This window comes from Heterodontus francisci, chromosome 34 (genome assembly GCF_036365525.1).
Source record: "Heterodontus francisci isolate sHetFra1 chromosome 34, sHetFra1.hap1, whole genome shotgun sequence".
NCBI lineage: Eukaryota > Metazoa > Chordata > Chondrichthyes > Heterodontiformes > Heterodontidae > Heterodontus > Heterodontus francisci.
The window spans coordinates 40,603,407-40,625,686 of NC_090404.1; the positions used below are offsets into that span (position 1 = coordinate 40,603,407).

Below are 22,280 nucleotides of genomic sequence, written 5' to 3' on the forward strand. Positions count from 1 at the left end.
TGGGGTTGTTCTCCTTTGCACAAAGGAGATTGAGGGGAGATTTAATCAAAGTGTAAAAGATTATGACAGGCATGGATAAGTTAGACAAGGAAAACTGTTCCCATTAACTAATGGTACAAGGATTAGGAGACGCAGATTGAAAGTTTTGGGCAAGAGATGCAGAGGGAATATAAGGAAGCACTTTTTTACACAGTGGGTAGTAAATGATCTGGAACTCGCTGCCCATGAGGGTGGTGGAAGCAGAGACAATCACTGATTTCAAGAGGAAATTGGATGGTCACTTGAAGGAAATAAACTTGCAGGACTACAGGGGTCAAGCAGGGGAGTAGGACTGAGTGGATTACTGTGTGGAGAACTGTCATGGACTTGATGGGCTGAATGGTCTCCTCTGTTCCATACATGACTCTAATGTTAATGACCTCACACTTCCCCACATTGACCTCCTGCTGTCTCTGTTATCTCCACTCGCTAAATCTATCAATGACACAATGCAATTTTTTGCTCCCTTCCAGAATACTCAATATGTCACCTAACTCAGTATGTGGGTTTGTTCAGGGAAAATCGTGTTCAACTAACTTGCTGGAGTTTTTGAAGACATAACAGAGAGGGTTGGTGGGGGCAATGTTGTTGATGTGGGGTACATGGACTTTCAAAAGGCATTTGATACAGTGCCACACAATTTATATGTATTTATTTATGAGTATTTCCAGCACTTTCTGGTTTTATTTCATCTTCCAGAAGATCTGATTTGCAAAAGTAAATCCTGGGACAGTGAGGTTTAAAAGATCTCCCGAAGGAATCATCAGCTTCTTCACACTGTGACATTGAATGTACAAAACACCAATCCTGGGCTGAGTGGGTATGGGGACAGTGAACAGAAGAGGGATGGGGAATCAGCAGTGTTTGTGTTTTTACAATGAGGCATAAACAGATGGTGAGACAAAGAGAGAAATAGAGGGTGAGAAAGAGATTGAAATGACAGGTTAAACACAGAGGGAGAGAGACAGGCTCTGGGGCTCTCCAGTGTTTAGTGACTGCCCAGCTCCCAGCCTGTGTCGAAAACCACTCTCCCCACCCCCTTCTCACCCCCTTGCCAAAGGCCTGATGTGTAAAGATAAATCCTGGGACAATGATAAGGAATTAACACCTTAATGGCAGTTTTAAAGAGAGTTTCTCAGCTTCTGGACAGACTGGGGCCTGGTCATGTCACTGTCCGCCTGTAGATTAGCTGAAAGATGCAGCAAATGTTCTCAACAATAACCTTGTAGGAATAAGTTCACAGATCATCAAAAAGCAGCTCCCTGGAATGTCTCTGTTCAAAACAGCCCTGGTACCTGGATTAACATGACAATGGACAAGATCTCAGCACCTAATCGTCCCTCTCACATTTTAAATCTGTTCCCACTTTACAGTCTCTGGGTTTATAGTGGGGGATGTGTAAATGATGCAGAGATCGTCAATGTTAGTGAGTGACAGAGAAAAGGAGCTCTGGGCTATTGATGTGTCTTTTATTTTAAGAAGTCTTTGCTTTGTTCTCATCAATGTTTCATTTCTCTCTCCAGGAGATTTTTAGCAGCTGTAACATGTCAATGCATGGGATAACATCATGCTGACCATTAGGACCAAGCTAATGGTTTATAAGACCTGTGTTCTCAACACCTTGCTGTATGGCTAAAAAACATGGGTGATTGACAGCTACCAGGAAAAGTAGCTCAATAATTTCCATCTTTGCTGTCTGTGGCCCATTATGGGTATATCCTGGCAGGACAAAATCACAAATGTGGCAGTCCTCTCAAAGGCAGAGCTCCCAAGTGTGTTGGCACTAATCAAACAGAGGTGGCTTTGGTGGATCAGACAAGTCCACAAGATGGAAGATGGTTTCTTACCCAAGAACCCAGGTAGCAGGGGCCAGGCGACCAGTGGGTGCCCAAAGCTCCGCTTCAAGGAATTTGCAAGTGTGACCAGAAATCCCTAAATGTCGACTATCGCAGTTGGGAGTCACTAGCTGACGAAAGAGGGAAATGGCAACACATCCTGTGGACTGGTGTGCAATACCACGATGACCAGTTGCTGCAGCAGCTTGGCAACAGACGCCAATGTCAAACACAACAACTCACAGCATCACTTGGCAGCTTCATGTGCAGCACTTGTGGCAGAGCCTGCGTCTCAACGGTTGGCTTTTACAGCCATCAGCAAAGGTGAACCAAGAGAAGATAAATCACCTAAATAGATTGTTTGCTGCATGTCCATCATCTTTTACAGGTGAAAGGATGACAGTCCACTGTTTCCCTCACTCTCTCCTTTCTCTATTTCTCTCTCTCTCCCACTTCTCTCATTCAGAGAGAAAGATAGGGAGAAAGAGAGAGACATACAGAGAGAAATCCACAATCAGAAACTAAACAAATGACCTCCTTCTATGCTGTAAATGACTCCATGACTCTAAAATGAGTTAAAATGGCTGCTGTACATTGCATTTAAACATCAAAATACATCTCACTGCCTAAAACACAAACATTATTCAGGAATTATAACAAACAAACGGACAAAGAAGGACCAGAAATAAAGGTACTGAATTGGGGGAAGGCCGATTTCAATATGATAAAACAGGATCTGGCCAAAGTGGACTGGGAGCAGCTACTTGTGGGAAAGTCTAAATCAGACCAGTGTGAGTCATTAAAAAAGGAAATAGTGAAAGATCAGGGCCAACGTGTTCCCAAAAGGTGAAGGGTAGGACCAACAAGTCCAGGGAACCCTTGATGTCAAGGGATATAGAGGATTGGATAATGGGGGAAACAAGGAGGCTTATGGCAGATTCAGAGGGCTGAAAACAGTGCAGGTGCTTGTGGAGTATAGAAAGTGTATGGGGTGGGGTACTTAAAAAAGTAATTCGAAGAGTGAAGAGGGGGCATGAAAAATCACTGGTGGCCAAGCTAAAGGAACATCCCATGGCGTTTTATAAGTATATTAAGGTCAAGAGGATAACCAGGGAAAGAGTAGGGCCCATTCGGGACCAAAGTGACAATCTGTGTGTGGAGCCGGAGGATGTAGGTGAGGTTTGAAATGATTACTTTTCATCTGTGTTCACTATGGAGAAGGATGATGTCAGTGTAGAACACAGGGAGGGGGATTAGTGTAGGATTAGTAAAAATGGGTGGTTGATGGTCAGCACAGACTCGGTGGACCGAATGGCCTGTTTCAGTGCTGTATCTCTAAACTAAACTAAACATTCTGTTAGGAGCATGTGATACTCCTGATCCAATTTTCTTTTAGACAATTATATACCTTCAAGCACAAAAGAGGCAAATAACCTTATTAACTTTAGCAAATGTGGTGCCTCTATAGATAGAATTGCTTGTTTTTAAATATCATGACTCATGGTAGATTTTATAACATAATTAGTCACATTATAATGATTCGAAACTAAAATAATCTTGTTTGCCATGCAGATCTGATTATAATAATGAAAACGAATGAAAAATGTGATTTTCCTTTTCAAATGGTCCAAATATTATGCAATGTAAAAAGTGTCCCAGATCTTGCTGGTGACAGTGGAGAAGTAATGAGACTAGTGTTGAACCTCCAGGAAGCAATCCCTGCACTCCAGGTCCCAATACCTGGTGGGACATCCTGCCCCATGTGCCCAAAGATCTGCAGGTCATGAATCGGCCTATTCAGTGACCTGAAGACCCATGGCAGAAACTTTGAGTGGATGTCATCCTCAAATCGAGGGACAGCCGACGACAACCTCAACAGTAACAAGTTTGAGGTTCTGTTGCATCATCCCCAAATCAAGCTCAAATGTTTGGTAAAGGCCCTGTGACAATGCAGCAGGTCCAATAGACAGCTGTATATCCCAACAGTGATGAACACTTCTGGCTCCTGTTCTACTGCATCAATTGGTTCAGTGACAGCTGCATTTAACAGCAAGGTGAGCTGAAAATCATAACTATTGTGTTGGCTTGGAGAAAGACAGCATGTACAGAGTACTGTGCCATCAGCCTGAGAAACCCAGTGACCATTTATAGTGACTGCAGAGAGCTCACAGGATAGTTTCACTGTAACCAATGCACAGCACTAGTGGTGCAAGACACTCTTTTCCAGATAATCTTAAGCAATGCCAAAACACACATTGAAGAAAGATGGCCAGAGTTATATTCCTTGTGTTCCATCACTATGGTGTAAAAGACAGCTTCACACTGACTCAAGGTTTACAGTGTGACTGGGTCAGTAGACAGTGAAAATGGAGGTGAACAATGAATGGAATTCAGCCATACACCTGAGCAAACCAATAAGTGGAAATTCCAGATCACTTCAGTTGCTGCAAAGCACAGGACATATTAAGTTTATACAGTTCATGTTCACTGCAGGATATTCACATTCAGTAACCAGTTTGTGCAGAGTTTTCAGAAATTATTTCAGACACACACTGCTGTGTAAATGGAAGCAAGTTTCAAATTCCTATTGACAGACCAATGTTTTTGCTGCAGACCAGCGACTTGCCAGCTACTGATCCTGCACCATTAATTTTAAACCATGTCAAATGAGCTGTGTCAGTTCTCAGGTGGTCTCTGCTAAGATATCCCATGAAGGCAAAAATAAACATTGGGAATTGGTCTGTGTATACACACACCTCCTTATTGTCTATTTACAGAAGACTGACACACTGAAGTTGTGAAGGAGTTTGCAGTTCCACCCACTTGCTTTCCTGTTTGAAATTCATTTCCACCAAGGTGGAAGACTATAAAAAATAAAGGTGACATAAAAAGGTAAAAATAAAATCGCCGAGCAGCTGCAATTTCTTTCAAAGCCGGTCTTTTAGTTCAGGTCAGAAGGGGAGAAGCCAATGGTGGATTTCCGAAACATCAATGTCGGAAATCTGATATTTGATGAAAATTTCTCATCCCCGAGTTACTTGTGAACTCGCTGGTGTCTCAACAGATAGGATGAAGTAGTAAATCCCTTCACACAGTCAGAACAAGTGAATGACCGATCCCTTGTGTGAACTCCCTGGTGTTTCTGAAGGTTGGAGGACTGAGTGAATCCCTTCCAACACTCTGAGCAGGTGAATGGCCGCTCCCCAGTGTGAACTCCCTGGTGTTTCTGAAGGTTGGAGGACTGAGTGAATCCCTTCCAACACTCTGAGCAGGTGAACAGCTTCTTCCCAGTGTGAACTCGCTGGTGTGTCAGAAGGTCAGAAGTAGTAGTGAATCCTTTGCCACATTCTGTGCAGTTGAATGGCTTCTCCGCTGTGTGAATTCGCTGGTGTTTCAGCAGATCAGAAGAAGTAGCGAATCCCTTCCCACACTCTGTGCAGGTGAATGGCCTCTCCCCAGTGTGAACTCGCTGGTGTGCCAGTAGCTGGGATGACTGAGTGAATCCCTTCCCACACTCAAAGCAAGTGAATGGCCTCTCCCCAGTGTGAACTCGCTGGTTTCTCAGAATGCTGGATGAAGTACTGAATCCCATCCCACACTCTATGCAGGTGAATGGCCTCTCCCCAGTGCGAACGCGCTGGTGTGTCAACAGCATGGGTAACTGAGTGAATCCCTTCCCACATTCCGTGCAGGTGAACGGCCTCTCCCCAGTGTGAATGCGCTGGTGTACAGTGAGAGTGTGGAATCGTCTGAACCCAGTCCCGCAGTGAGAGCACCTGAACGGTTTCCTGTCAGTGTGAACACATTGATGGGACATCAGTTCAGTAGAACATTTATAGCAATTCCCACAGAATGGACATTTAAAAGTCTCTCCCCAGTGTGAACACGCTGATGTGTCAGCAGGTAGGATGCTTGAGTGAATCCCTGCTCACACTCGGTGCAGGTGAACAGCCTCTCCAGAGTGTGACTGCGTGGATGAGCTTCCAGCTCAACTGAATAATTGAATCCCTTTCCACAATCCCCATATTTACATGGTTTCTTCCCAGTGTGACTGCACTTGTGTTTCAACAGGTCCGATAATCGGCTGAAACCTCGTCCACACACAGAACATGTGTACAGTTTCTTCCCAGTGTGACTGCACTTGTGTTTCAACAGGTCCGATAATCGGCTGAAACCTCGTCCACACACAGAACATGTGTACAGTTTCTTCCCAGTGTGACTGCACTTGTGTTTCAGCAGGTCCGATAATCGGCTGAAATCTCGTCCACACACAGAACATGTGTTCAGTTTCTTCCCAGTGTGACTGCACTTGTGCTTCAACAGGTCCGATAATCAGCTGAAACCTCGTCCACACAGAACATGTGTACAGTTTCTTCCCAGTGTGACTGCACTTGTGTTTCAACAGGCCAGATGATCGGCTGAAACCTCGTCCACACACAGAACATGTGTTCAGTTTCTCTCCACTCTGATCGCTGCTTTTTCTTTCCACGTTCAAAATCTGGTGATATTCAGGTTACGATAAATTGGGCGACTCCTTCAGATCCTGATCTGATGTTTTTTTGCATTTCACGACTGCAATTCCTCTCCTTCCAAAACCCTGTGAAATGGATTTTAAAAAGAAAAAAAAAAGTGTGAGAGAACCCACAAAAACACAAAGGCAGGTTGGGAAATGGAGCTGAATGAATCTGGAACATTTTGGGGACGGTACGAGGAAAAAGTGACCATGAAAGCTGCTGTTTTGACGTACAACCCCAACTGGTTCACTAATGTCCTTCAGGGAAAGGAACCCCTGCCACCCAGTCTGGACCTACACAAGACTCAGCTCTCTATGGGAGGAGAGAGAGAGAGAGAGGTGGGAGGGAGAGAGAGAGGAGAGGGATTTTATATATCTACAACTCGACCAGAACTTTGACAGAACCTCCCACACCCTCAACTTCCATCATCTAGACGGACCAGCGGAGCAGGTGTATGTGAACACCAAGTTCCCCTCCAAGTCACACACCATCCTGACTTGTCTGACATCCAGTACTGGAAGAACAGAAATTTCATCCAATTAAATATTGGGAAGTCTGAAGCTATTGTCTTCAGTCCCTGCTACAAACTCCACTCCCTAGCCACCAACTCAATCCCTTTCCCTGGCAACTGTCAGAGGCTAAACCAGACCATTCATAATTTTGGTGTCATATTTGACTCCGAGATGAGCCTCCGACTGCATATCAGCACCATCACTCAGACCGCCTATTTCCACCTCAGTAACATCACCAGACTTCACCACTGTCTCAGCTCATCTGCCTCTGAAACTTACATCCATGGATTTGTTACCTCTCACCTTGACTATTCTAACACACTCCTGGCCGGCCTCCCACATTCTACCCTCTGTAAACTTGAGATCATCCAAAACTCTGCTGCCTGTGTCCTACCTCGAACCCAGTCCTGTTCACCCATCACCACTGTGCTCACTGACCTACACAGACTCCCAGTTAAGCAGCACCTCAATTTTAAAATCCTCATCCTTGCTTTCAAATCCCTCCATATCCTCACCCCTCACCATCTCTATAATCTCCTCCAGCCCCACAACGCTCAGAGCTCACCTAATTCTGGCATCTTGAGCATCCCCGATTTTCATTGCTCCATCACTGGTGGCCATGCCTTCAGCTGCCAAGGCCATAAGCTTTGGAAATCCCTCCCTGATCCTCTCCGTCAATCTGCCTCACCTTCCATGCTCCAGACACTTCTTAAAACTTTTGGTCATCTGCCCTAATATATCCTCATGTGGCTCAGTGTCAAATGTTATTTATTTTATTTAGAGATTCAGCACTGAAACAGGCCCTTCGGCCCACGGAGTCTGTGCTGACCAACAACCACCCATTTATACTAACCCTACAGTAATCCCATATTCCCTGTCACCTACCTACACGAGGGGCAATTTACAATGGCCAATTTACCTATCACTTGCAAGTCTTTGGCTGTGGGAGGAAACGGGAGTACCCAGCGAAAACCCACGCAGTCACAGGGAGAACTTGCAAACTCCGCACAGGCAGTACCCATAATTGAACCCAGGTCCCTTGAGCTGTGAGGTCTGCGGTGCTAACCACTGCGCCACCCTGTTACTTTATAAGCACTCCTGTGAAACACCTTGAAACATTTTATTGCATTAAAGGCGCGACATAAATACAAAGTTGATGTTAACTTGGACATTTATCACCATTCCTTCATCATCACTGGGTGAAAATCCTGTAACTCCTTCCCTAACACCATTGTGGAAGCACCTTCACCACACAGACTACAGTGGTTCAAGATGAAGGCCCACCATCACCTTCTCAATGGGCAACTGGAGATTGGTAATATACGCATTCTGGCTCCTGATGCCCATATCCCAGGAATGAAGTAACAACATGTGTATATGTAAACTGGATTAAAAACCTCTACAGAAATACTTGTTACCAAAATAATACTCTTTTACAATGAGTGGTTGGTGTCTGTTTAGCAACCTCATCTCCCCTGGAATCGATTTCCCTTGACAACCTCACTATGAAAATTGTTGGACTCCACTGGGCTCAAAAGTACTCAGGTGTAAAGCCAGCAGTTGCTCCGCCATCTACACTCCAGCTCAAACGAATGGAACAAAAAAGACCAAAAGAGACATTCGGAACTAACTTCCACATCCAACACCCACAGCGATACAAACAGGATCTTAATTGGTCCGTCTGTGTTTCTTGACTCAGTTCTGTGAGCAATGCTTGCAGTAAAACAAAAGCAAAATACTGTGGATGCTGGAAATCTGAAATAAAAGGAGAAAATACTGGAAATATTCAGCAGGTCAGGCATCATCTGTGAAGAGAGAAACAGAGTTAACATTTCAGGCGCATCGAGCCACTGCTGCCTGCAGCCTGGAACTCGGAGTGGGAGAAGGAGGAAGAATGAGGAGAGACAATATAGTCCAACACTCACAGCAACCTACAATCCACCGACATTACCGGGATAGGGAGACAGAGTTTAGAAACACTCAGCAACACGACTCCAGTAAAAGATCCCAGGAGGAAAAGGGGGAGCAGTGTGTGTACCTGCCCTGATATCCCCCTCCCCAGGCCTGTCAGTCAAACCCCCCACTCCTCCCAGTCCACAGCTCAGCCTAACAGCTTCCTGCACCTTGAGCCAGCCCTGCCCAGGTGTGGCCCAGTCCAAGGGGAGTCTTTGTGGAACCCGGGAGTGGGGGAGGGGGGACCTCCTGCCCTGTGCTGTGTCCCAAATGGTTCCTCCCTCCCTCCCCCAGGCCCCTTTATAACTGAGCTCAGTTTCCTTTAAAGTTTTCTCCTTTGATGTTACACTTTATTAATCTTTAATTCATCCAAAAGAGCTGGAAATCTGGCGGCCGTTAACCCCGGGTCTGTCACCGGGAGAAGCCTCGCAGCTGCCGCCCCACTCGGTACAGACGCGGCACTGGGAGCTCCTTATTGGGGGTGTTGCGGCCGACACCGGGGGTTTCTGAAATCCGCCGCCGTTTACCGGCAACAGAGGAGCTTCACACGGCAAATGCTACAAACAAACTAAACCAGAATGCGCCTGCGCGCTCGGTTCATGACCTCTGACCGAAGAAGCCACCGTGATTGACGGCTGCTCGGGGCCAATAGTAGGAGAGGGCGGGACAGAAGTGTAACGCAGCCCCGCCCTCTTTGAGCAAGCCCCGCCCTCACGCGCGTGGATTGTTGGAGGACCCGCAGCCCGTACAGTCCTCCAGGCCGCTCCCGCTCTCCTTATTGGCCCGCAGCTGATGTCCATCAGCCGGGCGGGCGGTGTGAGATGAGCATGCGCGGCCAGCGCGAGCAGAGGCAGAGCGTGCGGTTCACACAATCTCAGAATTGTTACAGTGAAGGAGACCATTCGGCCCATCGTGTCCGCACCGGCTCTTTGAAAGAGCAATTCAGTCAATTCCATTCCCTCGCCTTCTCCCCATAACCTTGCACATTCTTCTTTTCATCTTCCTGTCTAATTCTCTTTTGAATGCTTCAATTGAACCTGCCTCCACCACACTGTCAGGCAGCACCTTCCAGACCTTAACCATTTACCAAGTGAAGTTTTTCCTCATGTCACTTTTGCTTCTCTGACCAAATACTTTAAAACTGTGCACTCTGGTTCTTGATTCTTTCACTAGTGGGAACAGTTTCTCCCTATCTACTCTGTCCAGACTCCTCTTGTTTTTGAGCTCTAACAAATCACCTCTCAGCCTTCCCTTCAATGTATCTTCACAACTGAAGTTCCTCATCCTTGCAACCATTTTTGTGATATTTTTCCCTACTCTCTCCAATGCCCGCACATCTTTCCGAAAGTGCCGCACCCAGAACTGGACACAATACACCAGCTGAGGGCAAACTAGTATCTTAAACAAGTTCAACATAAGCTCTAAAATAAAAGCAAAATACTGCAGATGCTGGAAATCTGAAATAAAATCAAGAAATGCTGGAAATACTCAGCAGGACTGGCAGCATCTGTGGCGACAGAAGCAGAGTTCATGTTTCAGGTCAGTGACCCTTCATCAGAACTCAGAACAGGGTTCTGATGAAGGGTCACTGACCTGAAACGTTAACTCTGCTTCTCTCTCCACAGATGTTGCCAGACCTGCTGAGTATTTCCAGCATTTCATGTTTCTTTTTGAACATAACCTCCTTGCACTTGTACTCTATGCCTCTATTAATAAAGCCCAGGATACTGTATGCATTATTAACTGCTCTCTCAACCTGTCCTTCCACCTTCAATGACTTACGCACATATACACCCAGGTCCCTCTGCTCCTGCAGCCCTTTAGAATTGTAACCTTTATTCTATATTCTCTCTCTCAGTGTTCTTCCTACCTAAATGAAGCACTTCGCACTTCTCTGCATTGAGCTTCATCTGCCACCTGTCTGCCCATTCCACCAACTTGTCTATGTCCTTTTCGAGTTCTCCACTATCCTCCTCACAGTTCACAATGCTTCCAAGTTTCATGTCATCTGCAAACTTTGAAATTGTGCCCTGTACACCAAGGTCTAGGTCATTAATATATATCTGGAAAGCAAGGGTTCCAACACTGATCCCTGGGGAACTCCACTACAAACCTTCCTCCAGCCTGAAAAACCCTTCAACACTACTCTTTATTTCCTGACATGCAGCCAATTATCCATGTTGCTACTTTCCCTTTTATTCCATGAGCTAGAAGATTGCTCACAAGTCTGTTGTGTGGCACTGGTATCAAAGGCATTTTGAAAGTCCATGTACACCACATCAACACTTTGTTATCTCCTCAATAACTCCAGCATTAAACAAACATGATTTTCCCAAAAGAAATCTGTGTTGGCTTTCTTTAATTAACCCACATTTGCCCATGTGACTGTTAATTTTCTCCCAAATTATTCTTTCTAGAAGTTTCCCCACCACTGAAGTTAAACTGACTGGGCTGTACTTGCTGGGCTTACCTTTACACCCTTTTTTGAACAAGGGTGTAACATTTGCAATTGTCCAGTCCTCTGGCAGCACCCCCAAGTCTAAGAGAGACTGAAAGATGATGGCCAGTGTCTCTGCAATTTCCAGCCTCACTTCCCTCAGTATCCTTGGTTGCATCTCATCTGGTCCTGATGCTTTATCCACTTTGAAGTACAGACAGCGATCTAATACGTCCTTTTTTAAATGAATTTTAAACCCTTCTGGTGTTTGAATTACCTCCTCTTTCATTATTGCCTGGATTGCATCTTCTTCCTTGCTAAAGACAGATGCAAAGTATTCATTTAATACCTCAGCTATGTCCCCTGCCTCCACGTGTAAGTTCCCTTATTGCTTCCCGAATCAGTCCCACACTTCTTTACCCACCCTTTTACTGTTTATATGTTTGTCAAAAACTTTGGGATTCCCTTTAATGCCAGCTGTCGATCTCTTTATATGCTCTCTCTTTGATTCTCTGATTTGTTTTTTCACTTCCCCTCTGGACATTATATTCAGCCTGTTTCTCAATAATATTTTCTACCTGGCTTCTGTCAAAAGCACACTTTTTCTTCTGTATCATTATCTCTGCCTCTTTTGTCATGCAGGGAGCTCTGGATTTATTTACCCTACTTTTCCCCTTTGAGGGAACAGATGTTGACTGTGCCCAATACATCAGTTCTTTGAAGGTAGCCCACTGTTCAGCTACCAGTTTTCCTGCCAACGTTTGAATCCAATTGATTCACCCCAGCTCCATTCTTACCCCATTGAAGTTGTCTTTCCCCCAGTGAATTATTCTTACTCTGGATTGTTCTTTGTCCTTTTCCATAGTCAGCCGAAATATTATGATACAATGATCACTCTCCCCTACATGCTGTCCTATTGATACTTGATCCACTTGGCCCTTCTCATTCCTCAGAACCAGGTCTAGCAGTGCCTCCTTTCTCATTTGATGAGCAACATACTGCTGTAAAAAAGTTTCCTGAACACACTCTCGGAACTCTTGCCCCTCAATTCCCTTTACACTACTACTATCCCAGCCATGTTTGGATAATTAAAGTCCCCCATTATAACTAACCTATAATTTTTGCACCTCTCTGTAATGTCCTTGCAAATTTGTTCCTCCACGTCCTTCCCACTTGCTGGTGGCCGAAAGACAACACCGAGCAATGTAAATGCACCTTTTTTGTTCCTTAGCTCTAGCTAAATTGATTCTGTCCTCGACTCCTACGGGACATCTTTTTCCTCCAACACTGCAATGCTCTCCTTAATCAATACTGCCATCCCTCCCGCCTTTTCCCTTTCTTATCTTTCCTAAGCATCTTGTATCCAGGAAGATTTAACACCCAGTCCTGCCCTTCTTTGAGCCAGGTCTCTGTTATAGATACAGCATAATATTTCCACATGGCAATCTGTGCCTGTACCTCATCAATCTTATTAACCACACTCTGTGCATTCACATACATGCACATTAACCCTGATTTAGACTTTATTACTTTCTCCCTGACTCTGACCCCACCTAATAACTTACTATTCCCTACTCTAGTGCTATCTATCTCTCCCAGTATTCTGTGCACCTTGGTGTTCCTCTCTGATATTTCCTCCTGGTTCCCACACCCCTGACAAGTTACCAGTTTTGCTATCCTCCAATCTGAGATCCCTCTAAGGCTCCCATCCCCCTGCCAATCTAGTTTAAACCCTTCCCAACAGCACTAGCAAATCTTCTGCGAGGATATTAGTCCCAGTCCTGTTAAGATGCAACCCGTCCACCTTGTACAGGTTCCACCTGCCCCCGAACTGGTCTCAGTGCCTCAGAAATCTGATGTCCTCCCTCCTGCACCAGTTCTCCAGCCACATGTTCAATCACTCAATTCTCCTATTCCTATGTTTACTTGCACATGGGACTGGGAGTAATCCTATGTATTCCCCCTTCCTACCTATTTTATTGGTGCCAATGTGGACCACGACCTCTGGCTGTTCACCTTCCCCCAGGAAGGCAACACACGATCCTGGAGTCTAATCTACGGTCACAGAAACACCTGTCTGTTCCCCTGACTAATGAATCCCCTATCATTACTGCTCTTACACTCTTCCTCCTCTCCTCCTGTGCAGCTGAGCCACCTGTGGTGCCACAATCATGGCTCTGTCTGCACTCCTCTGAGGAACCATCACCCTCACCAGTATCCAAAATCGAAAACCGATTAGCGAGTGAGATCAACTCAGGGGACTCCTGCACTACCTACCTTAGACTGTCTGGCGGTCACCCATTCCCTCTCGACCTGCATGCTCCTAACCTGTGGTGTGACCACCTCGCTAAACCTGCTATCCATGTAGTTCTCTGCATTGTGGATGCACCACAGTGACTCCAGCCACTGCTCGAGATCCAAAACCTAGAGCTCAAGCTTGTGCAGCCAGTGACACTGCCTGCAGACGTGTTTGTCCAGGACACATGGTGCGTCCACGACATCCCACATGTCACAAGCTGTGCTTTGCTCTCGGCCAAGCTGCACTGCCAAACCTTAACTTAACAGACTATTTATAATGAGTAGAATATCTGACCAGTTACTCACCAACCAGCTCTTTCCACTGCACAGAAGCAAGAACCAAATACTGGAGGAGGGATGAAGTAGAAAAAAGGAGTACATCCTATCCCCTTCACTGAACTCACCACTCAGCAAACACATACCACCATACTCTGTTTGAAATCTGCACTCCTTATCAATCTTTCAGTTACTCTTTGCTGTTTTTTATATTCTGTCAAACATTCTGACCTGTGCAATTATATGCTTTTCCGTTAATTTTCAGACTATCTTTAACTTTCTCAGTAAACCATGGATAGTGGGTCCTCCCCTCTCCGAACCCTGTACATTCTGAGAATCCCAGAGTGGAGAGCTGGGACATCCTGTCTCAAAACACATCCCACCCTGTTTATACTGAGAATCCCAGGGTGGAGAGCTGGGACATCCTGTCTCAAAACACATCCTACCCTGTTCATACTGAGAATCCCAGAGTGGAGAACTGGAAAATCCTGTCTCAAAACACATCCCACTCTGTTCATACTGAGAATCCCAGAGTGGAGAGCTGGGACATCCTGTCTCAAAACACATCCCACACTGTTCATACTGAGAATCCCAGGGTGGAGAGCTGGGACATCCTGTCTCAAAACGCATCCCACCCTGTTCATACTGAGAATCCCAGGGTGGAGAGCTGGGACATCCTGTCTCAAAACGCATCCTACTCTGTTCATACTGAGAATCCCAGAGTGGAGAGCCAGGACATCCTGTCTCAAAACACATCCCATCCAGTTCACACTGAGAATCCCAGAGTGGAGAGCTGAGAGACATCCCGACTCAAAACACAGCCCTGCCTGTTCATACTGAGAATCCCAGGATGGAGAGCTGGAAAATCCTGTCTCAAAACACATCCCACCCTGTTCATACTGAGAATCACAGGATGGAGAGCTGGGACTACCCTTCTCAAAACACATCCCACCCTGTTTATACTGAGAATCCCAGGCTGGAGAGCTGGGACATCCTGTCTCAAAACACATCCCAGCCTGTTCATACTGAGAATCCCAGGGTGGAGAGCTGGGAGATCCTGTCTCAAAACACATACCACCTAGTTCATACAGAGAATCCCAGGGTGGACAGCTGTGTCATCCCGTCTGAAAACACATCCCACCCAGTTCACACTGAGAATCCCAGAGTGGAGAGCTGAGAGACATCACGTCTCAAACCACATCCCAGCCTGTTCATACTGAGAATCCCAGGGTGGAGAGCTGGAAAATCCTGTCTCAAAACACATCCCACCCTGTTCATACTGAGAGTCCCAGGGTGGAGAGCTGGGACATCCTGTCTCAAAACACATCCTGCCCTGTTCACACTGAGAATCCCAGGGTGGAGAGCTGGGACATCCTGTCTCAAAACACATCCCACCCTGTTCACACTGAGAATCCCAGGCTGGAGAGCTGGGACATCCTGTCTCAAAACACATCCCACACTGTTCATACTGAGAATCCCAGAGTGGAGAGCTGAGAGACATCCTGACTCAAAACACATCCCTGCCTGTTCATACTGAGAATCCCAGGGTGGAGAGCTGGGACATCATGTCTCAAAACACATCCCACCCTGTTCATACTGAGAATCCCAGGCTGGAGAGCTGGGACATCCTGTCTCAAAACACATCCCACCCTGTTCAAACTGAGAATCCAAGGCTGGCGAGCTGGGACATCCTGTCTCAAAACACATCCCACTCTGTTCATCCTGAGAATCCCAGGGTGGAGAGCTGGGACATCCTGTCTCAAAACACATCCCACCCTGATCATACTGAGAATCCCAGGGTGGAGAGCTGGGACTACCCTTCTCAAAACACATCCCACCCTGTTTATACTGAGAATCCCAGGCTGGAGAGCTGGGACATCCTATCTCAAAACACATCCCAGCCTGTTCATACTGAGAATCCCAGGGTGGAGAGCTGGAACATCCTGTCTCAAAACACATCCCACCCTGTTCATACTGAGAATCCCAGGGTGGAGAGCTGGGACATCCTGTCTCAAAACACATCCAGCCCTGTTCACACTGAGAATCCCAGGGTGGAGAGCTGGGACATCCTGTCTCAAAACACATCCCACCCTGTTCACACTGAGAATCCCAGGGTGGAGAGCTGGGAGATCCTGTCTCAAAACACATCCCACCCTGTTCATACTGAGAATCCCAGGGTGGAGAGCTGGGACATCCTGTCTCAAAACACATCCTCCCCTGTTCAGACTGAGAATCCCAGGGTGGAGAGCTGGGACATCCTGTCTCAAAACACATCCTCCCCTGTTCAGACTGAGAATCCCAGGGTGGAGAGCTGGGACATCCTGTCTCAAAACACATCCCACCCTGTTCATACTGAGAATCCCAGGGTGGAGAGCTGGGACATCCTGTCTCAAAACACATCCCACCCTGTTCAAACTGAGAATCCCAGGCTGGAGAGCTGGGACATCCTGTCTCAAAACACATCCCATCCTGTTCATACTGAGAATCCCAGAGTGGAGAGCTGAGAGACATCCCAACTCAAAACACATCCCTGCCTGTTCATACTGAGAATCCCAGGGTGGAGAGCTGGAAAATCCTGTCTCAAAACACATCCTGCCCTGTTCACACTGAGAATCCCAGGGTGGAGAGCTGAGAGACATCCCAACTCAAAACACATCCCTGCCTGTTCATACTGAGAATCCCAGGGTGGAGAGCTGGGACATCCTGTCTCAAAACACATTCCACTCTGTTCATACTGGGAATCCCAGGGTGGAGAGCTGGGACATCCTGTCTCAAAAAACATCCCACTCTGCTCATACTGGGAATCCCAGAGTGGAGAGCTGGGACATCCTGTCTCAAAACACATCCCACCCTGTTCATACTGAGAATCCCAGGGTGGAAAGCTGGGACATCCTGTCTCAAAACACATCCCACCCTGTTCATACGGAGAATCCCAGGGTGGAGAGCTGAGACATCCTGTCTCAAAACACATCCCACCTTGTTCATCCTGAGAATCCCAGAGTCGAGAGCTGTAACATCCTGTCTCAAAACACATCCCACCCTGTTCATACTGAGAATCCCAGGGTGGAGAGCTGGGACATCCTGTCTCAAAACACATCCCACCTTGTTCATACTGAGAATCCCAGGCTGGAGAGCTGGGACATCCTGTCTCAAAACACATCCCACCCTGATCAGACTGAGAATCCCAGGGTGGAGAGCTGGGACATCCTGTCTCAAAACACATCCCACTCTGTTCATACTGAGAATCCCAGGGTGGAGAGCTGGGACTACCCGTCTGAAAACACATCCCACCCTGTTTATACTGAGAATCCCAGGCTGGAGAGCTGGGACATCCTGTCTCAAAACACATCCCACTCTGTTCATACTGAGAATCCCAGGGTGGAGAGCTGGGACTACCCGTCTCAAAACACATCCCACCCTGTTTATACTGAGAATCCCAGGGTGGAGAGCTGGGACATCCTGTCTCAAAACACATCCCAGCCTGTTCATACTGAGAATCCCAGGGTGGAGAGCTGGGACATCCTGTCTCAAAACACATCCCACATTGTTCAGACTGAGAATCCCAGGGTGGAGAGCTGGGACATCCTGTCTCAAAACACATACCACTCCATTCATACTGAGAATCCCAGGTTGGAGAGCTGGGACATCCTGTCTCAAAACACATCCCACCCTGTTCAAACTGAGAATCCAAGGCTGGCGAGCTGGGACATCCTGTCTCAAAACACATCCCACTCTGTTCATCCTGAGAATCCCAGGGTGGAGAGCTGGGACATCCTGTCTCAAAACACATCCCACCCTGTTCAAACTGAGAATCCAAGGCTGGCGAGCTGGGACATCCTGTCTCAAAACACATCCCACTCTGTTCATCCTGAGAATCCCAGGGTGGAGAGCTGGGATATCCTGCCTCAAAACACATCCCACCATGTTCATACTGAGAATCCCAGGGTGGAGAGCTGGGACATCCTGTCTCAAAACACATCCCACCCTGTTCAAACTGAGAAACCAAGGCTGGCGAGCTGGGATATCCTGTCTCAAAACACATCCCACTCTGTTCATCCTGAGAATCCCAGGGTGGAGAGCTGGGACATCCTGTCTCAAAACACATCCCACCCTGATCATACTGAGAATCCCAGGCTGGAGAGCTGGGATATCCTGTCTCAAAACACATCCCACCATGTTCATACTGAGAATCCCAGAGTGGAGAGCTGGGACATCCTGTCTCAAAACACATCCCACTCTGTTCATACTGGGAATCCCAGGGTGGAGAGCTGGGACATCCTGTCTCAAAACACATCCCACCCTGTTCATACTGAGAATCCCAGGGTGGAGAGCTGTAACATCCTGTCTCAAAACACATCCCACCCTGTTCATACTGAGAATCCCAGAGTCGAGAGCTGTAACATCCTGTCTCAAAACACATCCCACCCTGTTCATACTGAGAATCCCAGGGTGGAAAGCTGGGACATCCTGTCTCAAAACACATCCCACCTTGTTCATATTGAGAATCCCAGGCTGGAGAGCTGGGACATCCTGTCTCAAAACACATCCCACCCTGATCATACTGAGAATCCCAGGGTGGAGAGCTGGGACATCCTGTCTCAAAACACATCCCACTCTGTTCATACTGAGAATCCCAGGGTGGAGAGCTGGGACTACCCGTCTCAAAACACATCCCACCCTGTTTATACTGAGAATCACAGGCTGGAGAGCTGGGACATCCTGTCTCAAAACACATCCCACCCTGTTCATTCCGAGAATCCCAGGGTGGAGAGCTGGGACATCCCGTCTCAAAACACATCCCACACTGTTCATACTGAGAATCCCAGGGTGGAGAGCTGGGAGATCCTGTCTCAAAACACATCCCACCTAGTTCACACTGAGAATCCCAGGGTGGAGAGCTGTGTCATCCCGTCTGAAAACACATCCCACCCAGTTCACACTGAGAATCCCAGAGTGGAGAGCTGAGAGACATCCCGTCTCAAAACACATCCCAGCCTGTTCACACTGAGAATCCCAGGGTGGAGAGCTGGGACATCCTGTCTCAAAACACATCCCACCCTGTTCACACTGAGAATCCCAGGGTGGAGAGCTGGGACATCCTGTCTCAAAACACATCCCACTCTGTTCATACTGAGAATCCCAGGGTGGAGAGCTGGAACATCATGTCTCAAAACACATCCCACTCTGTTCATACTGAGAATCCCAGGGTGGAGAGCTGGGACATCCTGTCTCAAAACACATCCTACCCTGTTAATACTGAGAATCCCAGGCTGGAGAGCTGGGACTTCCTGTCTCAAAACACATCCCACCCTGTTCATACTGAGAATCTCAGGGTGGAGAGCTGGGACATCCTGTCTCAAAGCACATCCCACCCTGTTCAAACTGAGAATCTAAGGCTGGCGAGCTGCGACATCCTGTCTCAAAACACATCCCACTCTGTTCATCCTGAGAATCCCAGAGAGGAGAGCTGGGACATCTTGTCTCAAAACACATCCCACCCTGTTCAAACTGAGAATCCCAGGGTGGAGAGCTGGGACATCCTGTCTCAAAACACATCCCACTCTGTTCATACTGGGAATCCCAGGGTGGAGAGCTGGGACATCCTGTCTCAAAACACATCCCACTCTGTTCATACTGGGAATCCCAGGGTGGAGAGCTGGGACATCCTGTCTCAAAAAACATCCTACCCTGTTCACACTGAGAATCCCAGGGTGGAGAGCTGGGAAATCTTGTCTCAAAACACATCCCACCCTGTTCAAACTGAGAATCCAAGGCTGGCAATCTGGGACATCCTGTCTCAAAACACATCCCACTCTGTTCATACTGGGAATCCCAGGGTGGAGAGCTGGGACATCCTGTCTGAAAACACATCCCACTCAGTTCATACCTGGAATCCCAGGGTGGAGAGCTGGGACATCTTGTCTCAAAACACATCCCACTCTGTTCATACTGAGAATCCCAGAGTGGAGAGCTGGGACATCCGTCTCAAAACACATCCTGCCCTGTTCATACTGAGAATCCCAGAGTGGAGAGCTGGGACATACTGTCACAAAACACATCCCACCCTGATCACACTGAGAATCCCAGGGTGGAGAGCTGGGACATCCTGTCTCAAAACACATCCCACCCTGATCATACCGAGAATCCCAGGGTGGAGAGCTGGGACATCCTGTCTCAAAACACATCCCACATTGTTCAGACTGAGAATCCCAGGGTGGAGAGCTGGGACATCCTGTCTCAAAACACATCCCACCTAGTTCATACTGAGAATCCCAGGGTGGAGAGCTGTGTCATCCCGTCTGAAAACACATCCCACCCAGTTCACACTGAGAATCCCAGAGTGGAGAGCTGAGAGACATCCCGTCTCAAAACACATCCCAGCCTGTTCATACTGAGAATCCGAGGGTGGAGAGCTGGAAAATCCTGTCTCAAAACACATCCCACCCTGTTCATACTGAGAATCCCAGGGTGGAGAGCTGGGACATCCTGTCTCAAAACACATCCCACCCTTTTCATACTGAGAATCCCAGAGTGGAGAGCTGGGACATCCTGTCTCAAAACACATCCTGCCCTGTTCACACTGAGAATCCCAGGGTGGAGAGCTGGAAAATCCTGTCTCAAAACACATCCCACCCTGTTCACACTGAGAATCCCAGGGCGGAGAGCTGGGACATCCTGTCTCAAAACACATCCCACACTGTTCATACTGAGAATCCCAGGGTGGAGAGCTGGAAAATCCTGTCTCAAAACACATCCCACCCTGTTCACACTGAGAATCCCAGGGCGGAGAGCTGGGACACCCTGTCTCAAAACACATCCCACCCTTTTCATACTGAGAATCCCAGAGTGGAGAGCTGGGACATCCTGTCTCAAAACACATCCTGCCCTGTTCACACTGAGAATCCCAGGGTGGAGAGCTGGAAAATTCTGTCTCAAAACACATCCCACCCTGTTCACACTGAGAATCCCAGGGCGGAGAGCTGGGACATCCTGTCTCAAAACACATCCCACACTGTTCATACTGAGAATCCCAGGGTGGAGAGCTGGAAAATCCTGTCTCAAAACACATCCCACCCTGTTCACACTGAGAATCCCAGGGCGGAGAGCTGGGACACCCTGTCTCAAAACACATCCCACACTGTTCATACTGAGAATCCCAGGGTGGAGAGCTGGAAAATCCTGTCTCAAAACACATCCCACCCTGTTCACACTGAGAATCCCAGGGCGGAGAGCTGGGACATCCTGTCTCAAAACACATCCCACACTGTTCATACTGAGAATCCCAGGGTGGAGAGCTGGAAAATCCTGTCTCAAAACACATCCCACCCTGTTCACACTGAGAATCCCAGGGTGGAGAGCTGGGACATCTTGTCTCAAAACACATCCCACTCTGTTCATACTGAGAATCCCAGAGTGGAGAGCTGGGACATCCGTCTCAAAACACATCCTGCGCTGTTGATACTGAGATACCTAGAGTGGAGAGCTGGGACATACTGTCACAAAACACATCCCACTCTGTTCATCCTGAGAATCCCAGAGTGGAGAGCTGGGACATCCTGTCTCAAAACACATCCCACCATGATCATACTGAGAATCCCAGGGTGGAGAGCTGGGACTACCCTTCTCAAAACACATCCCACCCTGTTTATCCTGAGAATCCCAGGCTGGAGAGCTGGGACATCCTATCTCAAAACACATCCCAGCCTGTTCATACTGAGAATCCCAGGGTGGAGAGCTGGAAAATCCTGTCTCAAAACACATCCCACACTGTTCATACTGAGAATCCCTGGGTGGAGAGCTGGGACATCCTGTCTCAAAACACATCCAGCCCTGTTCACACTGAGAATCCCAGGGTGGAGAGCTGGGACATCCTGTCTCAAAACACATCCCACCCTGTTCACACTGAGAATCCCAGGGTGGAGAGCTGGGAGATCCTGTCTCAAAACACATCCCACCCTGTTCATACTGAGAATCCCAGGGTGGAGAGCTGGGACATCCTGTCTCAAAACACATCCTCCCCTGTTCAGACTGAGAATCCCAGGGTGGAGAGCTGGGACATCCTGTCTCAAAACACATCCTCCCCTGTTCAGACTGAGAATCCCAGGGTGGAGAGCTGGGACATCCTGTCTCAAAACACATCCCACCCTGTTCATACTGAGAATCCCAGGGTGGAGAGCTGGGACATCCTGTCTCAAAACACATCCCACCCTGTTCAAACTGAGAATCCCAGGCTGGAGAGCTGGGACATCCTGTCTCAAAACACATCCCACCCTGTTCATACTGAGAATCCCAGGATGGAGAGCTGGGACATCCTGTCTCAAAACACATCCCACCCTGTTCAAACTGAGAATCCCAGGCTGGAGAGCTGGGACATCCTGTCTCAAAACACATCCCATCCTGTTCATACTGAGAATCC

General features: G+C 47.6%; 1 protein-coding gene across 1 annotated transcript in view; it reads left to right on the forward strand.

Moving 5' to 3' along the window:
- The window catches only part of LOC137348846 (zinc finger protein 585A-like), a 71,728-nt gene that overhangs the window by 15,002 nt on the left and 34,446 nt on the right, over positions 1-22,280 (forward strand). Inside the window, exons 4-6 of the mRNA XM_068014083.1 lie at positions 3,447-3,617; positions 9,643-9,710; positions 11,933-12,013. Coding sequence (XP_067870184.1) covers positions 3,447-3,617; positions 9,643-9,710; positions 11,933-12,013 — 320 coding nt within the window. The remainder of the gene's footprint in view (positions 1-3,446; positions 3,618-9,642; positions 9,711-11,932; positions 12,014-22,280) is intronic.